This window comes from Octopus bimaculoides, chromosome 6, assembly GCF_001194135.2.
Source record: "Octopus bimaculoides isolate UCB-OBI-ISO-001 chromosome 6, ASM119413v2, whole genome shotgun sequence".
In the NCBI taxonomy this organism is placed as follows: Eukaryota; Metazoa; Mollusca; class Cephalopoda; order Octopoda; family Octopodidae; genus Octopus; species Octopus bimaculoides.
The window spans coordinates 99,219,962-99,222,878 of NC_068986.1; the positions used below are offsets into that span (position 1 = coordinate 99,219,962).

General features: G+C 36.2%; 1 protein-coding gene across 1 annotated transcript in view; it reads left to right on the forward strand.

The window, feature by feature from the left end:
• Positions 1 to 1,064: 1,064 nt before the first annotated feature.
• Positions 1,065 to 2,917, forward strand: part of LOC106878914 (glutamate receptor 1) — a 41,978-nt gene continuing 40,125 nt past the window's right edge. The window contains exon 1 of the mRNA XM_052969014.1: positions 1,065 to 1,424. Coding sequence (XP_052824974.1) covers positions 1,139 to 1,424 — 286 coding nt within the window. The 5' untranslated portion in view covers positions 1,065 to 1,138. The remainder of the gene's footprint in view (positions 1,425 to 2,917) is intronic.

A 2,917-nucleotide genomic window follows, 5' to 3' on the forward strand; every position in this document is an offset into this window, starting at 1 on the left:
ACACACACACACACACACACACACATATATATATATTTGTTCATATGATGATATTTCCACAATGTGTTGATGAGATAAACATGTAATCGCTTTAACATTTAAATATAACCTTATACAGAAATGTTGACATAGGAATAAATTTCAATAATAATGGATATTAGCGTCAAAACTCTCATTTAAATTTTTGATACATATATATATATATGTATATATATATATATATAAATGAGTAACAGTAGAGGTACAGGTCTGAATCCATTAAGGTCGTTTCTAACGATTCTTTTAATTGATTAATGAAAACATTTTATCATTATAAAGAAACCGTTTTTGGCTGATAAATTCATGAACTTCAAAATTATGGACATTCAAAATGATTTAACATCGTTTAAAATGTACGGAGCAAAACATTTTCAGTGATCCTGCTACTATTTCAGTTGACAGAATCTAATTGTCTACATACACTGCATGAATATCATTCGGCCGGTAAAATATATTTTGTAGGGATTACGGGTTCAACATGACGAAAGAACCAGATGAAAGAGGCTGAGTGAACGGAAGATTGTGACGGTAACCCGGTCGAATGAATTTGTTCTCTCACGCGCGTGTATGTGAGAGTGGTTCGTGTGAGTGTGTATGCATGAATGGGGGTGAGTGTGTGAGTATGTATATGTGGGAGAGCTGATATATATATACACACGTTTATGGATTGGATTTGTGTTGCAAGATTCCCGATGTGAAATCGTGTGTTGAAACAGATATTGCTGTATGGTCATTTTTTTTGCCAAATAAACACACGCACTTTATATTCGTTCTTCACTTGTTTACCACTGTTCGTATTCTAACTCATGTCCATTGTCCGGAAATCTTTCGTCACACATCTGTGACCTCTTCAGTGACACTTTCCGTCTCCGTGTGTTCTCTTCCTTCACTTATCTTATGCGATTTCGGTTTCAAATACAAGAAGCTATGCTAATTTACATTTCCTAAAAATTAATTACCTCTAACGTCCTCTTTGAATTCAAAACAATAGATTTTGGTTTAGTTTCCATTCTAAAGGAAGTAATTATTTCATTTTCAGCATGCTGACCTTGCTGCCGCTCCACTTACCCTCACTTTAGGCCGTTTGAAACATGTGGATATGTCTTTTCCGTTTCTAAGTTCTGGATATAAAATCGTTATTAAAAAACCAGATTTGACACAAATGAAACGTGGACTTTTCATTATTTTGAAACCATTCACAACTCCTGTTTGGTGTTTCATCATATTAGCTTATGTACTCACCGGTAGCTTTCTGGCAATAATCGGTCGAATTAGTCCGTATGAATGGACAAACACGTCGGACGTGGATGTTGATTCGGACAAACGTAGCAGTTTTAATTGTATGAATAGCTTTTGGTTCGTCTTCAGTACATTTATGTGGCAAGGTAAGTGATGGTGTGTGACAATGATGGCACTTACTTTTCATTTTTCTTATTATACGTTCACCCATATTCTTAAAGTATGCAAATGCATTTTACCAATCTAGTCCAGCCTTAATTATCAAGTCCATTATCAGATTAAAAGCTCAGTTACGTGCGTGTATTTGTAACTGTGTAAGACTGTGCATGCATACTGTATCTAAAACACAACTGTGTCAAAATTTAATTGTATTTTCTTTACCAAAGCTCTTTCTATAATTTCGTATTGTTTATTGTAATAGTAAAATCCTCATACGCGTTTTCAAAATGTCAGATCGTCAAAGGGTCGACTCAAGAACACATGGCTACTTCACTTCATCTAATGCATCAGCATGAGGGCTCTAGAGACATCAATGGTGGCTTTGGGAGCATTACTGTTAAGGGAAAAAATGGAAAAGAACTTGTATGAAAATATAGAAAAAAAAAAAGCCTTGGTAATAAGGCACAGCGAGAATGCATGCATGTTTTCAGTGTACATTTAAAGGAAATGCCCCCCCCCCTCTCTCTCTCTATATATATATATACATACATACGAGGGAGAGTAAAAAATTATACTCTTGTTTTTTCAATGTATTTACACAAAAGTAGAGGATAAACGAGTACACCATTTTCATATATAGTCTCCTTCCTTTTCGATGCACTTCGTCCAGCGATCCACAAGCTTGCGTATTCCCCACTCCAAGAAGAAGGTTTTTCTGTTGGTCGTGCAACCATTTATGCATCGTTTCCTTCACATCTTCATCCGTAAGAAATAGACGACCTTGTAAACAATCTTTGAACGATCCAAAGATACGATAGTCGGAAGGGGCAAGATCTGACTGCAGGCAGGGTGTTGCAGCACCCCAAAGTCCAATCGATTAATGATTTCAACGGTCTGGACGGCCGTGTGTGGGCGTGCATTGTTATGCAACAACAACACTTTTTCGACTATAGGCTTCGGCGTTTGGTGCGAATTGGTAGCTTCAGCTTGCTGGCCAGCAAGGCACTGTATCTTGTATTGTTGATCGTACAGCACTTTTCTAGAAATATCGGATCCCTGCTCTTTGTTCTTTGGTGCATATTGCTAATGGAGTGGCCATTTTTACACTGTAAAACCAGAAAGAAAAAATTGCGCTATCAGGCTCAAACTTCGATCACGTGACCACAATAGTAACAACTATAAGTACACATGCGCAGAGGACTGTGTGACAATAATAAAACTATGTTATGGTCAAAGTGAGGATAATTTTTGACTTCCCTTTGTATATATAACACACGCACACACACACACACACACACATAATATATATATATTTCCTCATGTTCCTTTCCGCTAAAGAACGCGTAGGCTCGAAAGTAAAAGATTTTCTCACATTTCTGCGCGTTAAACACCTGTTTGTTGTCTATATACCTGTCTTCGTCTTTTGTTTTTAGGTAAATTTTATATATATATATATGTATATATATATATATATATATAT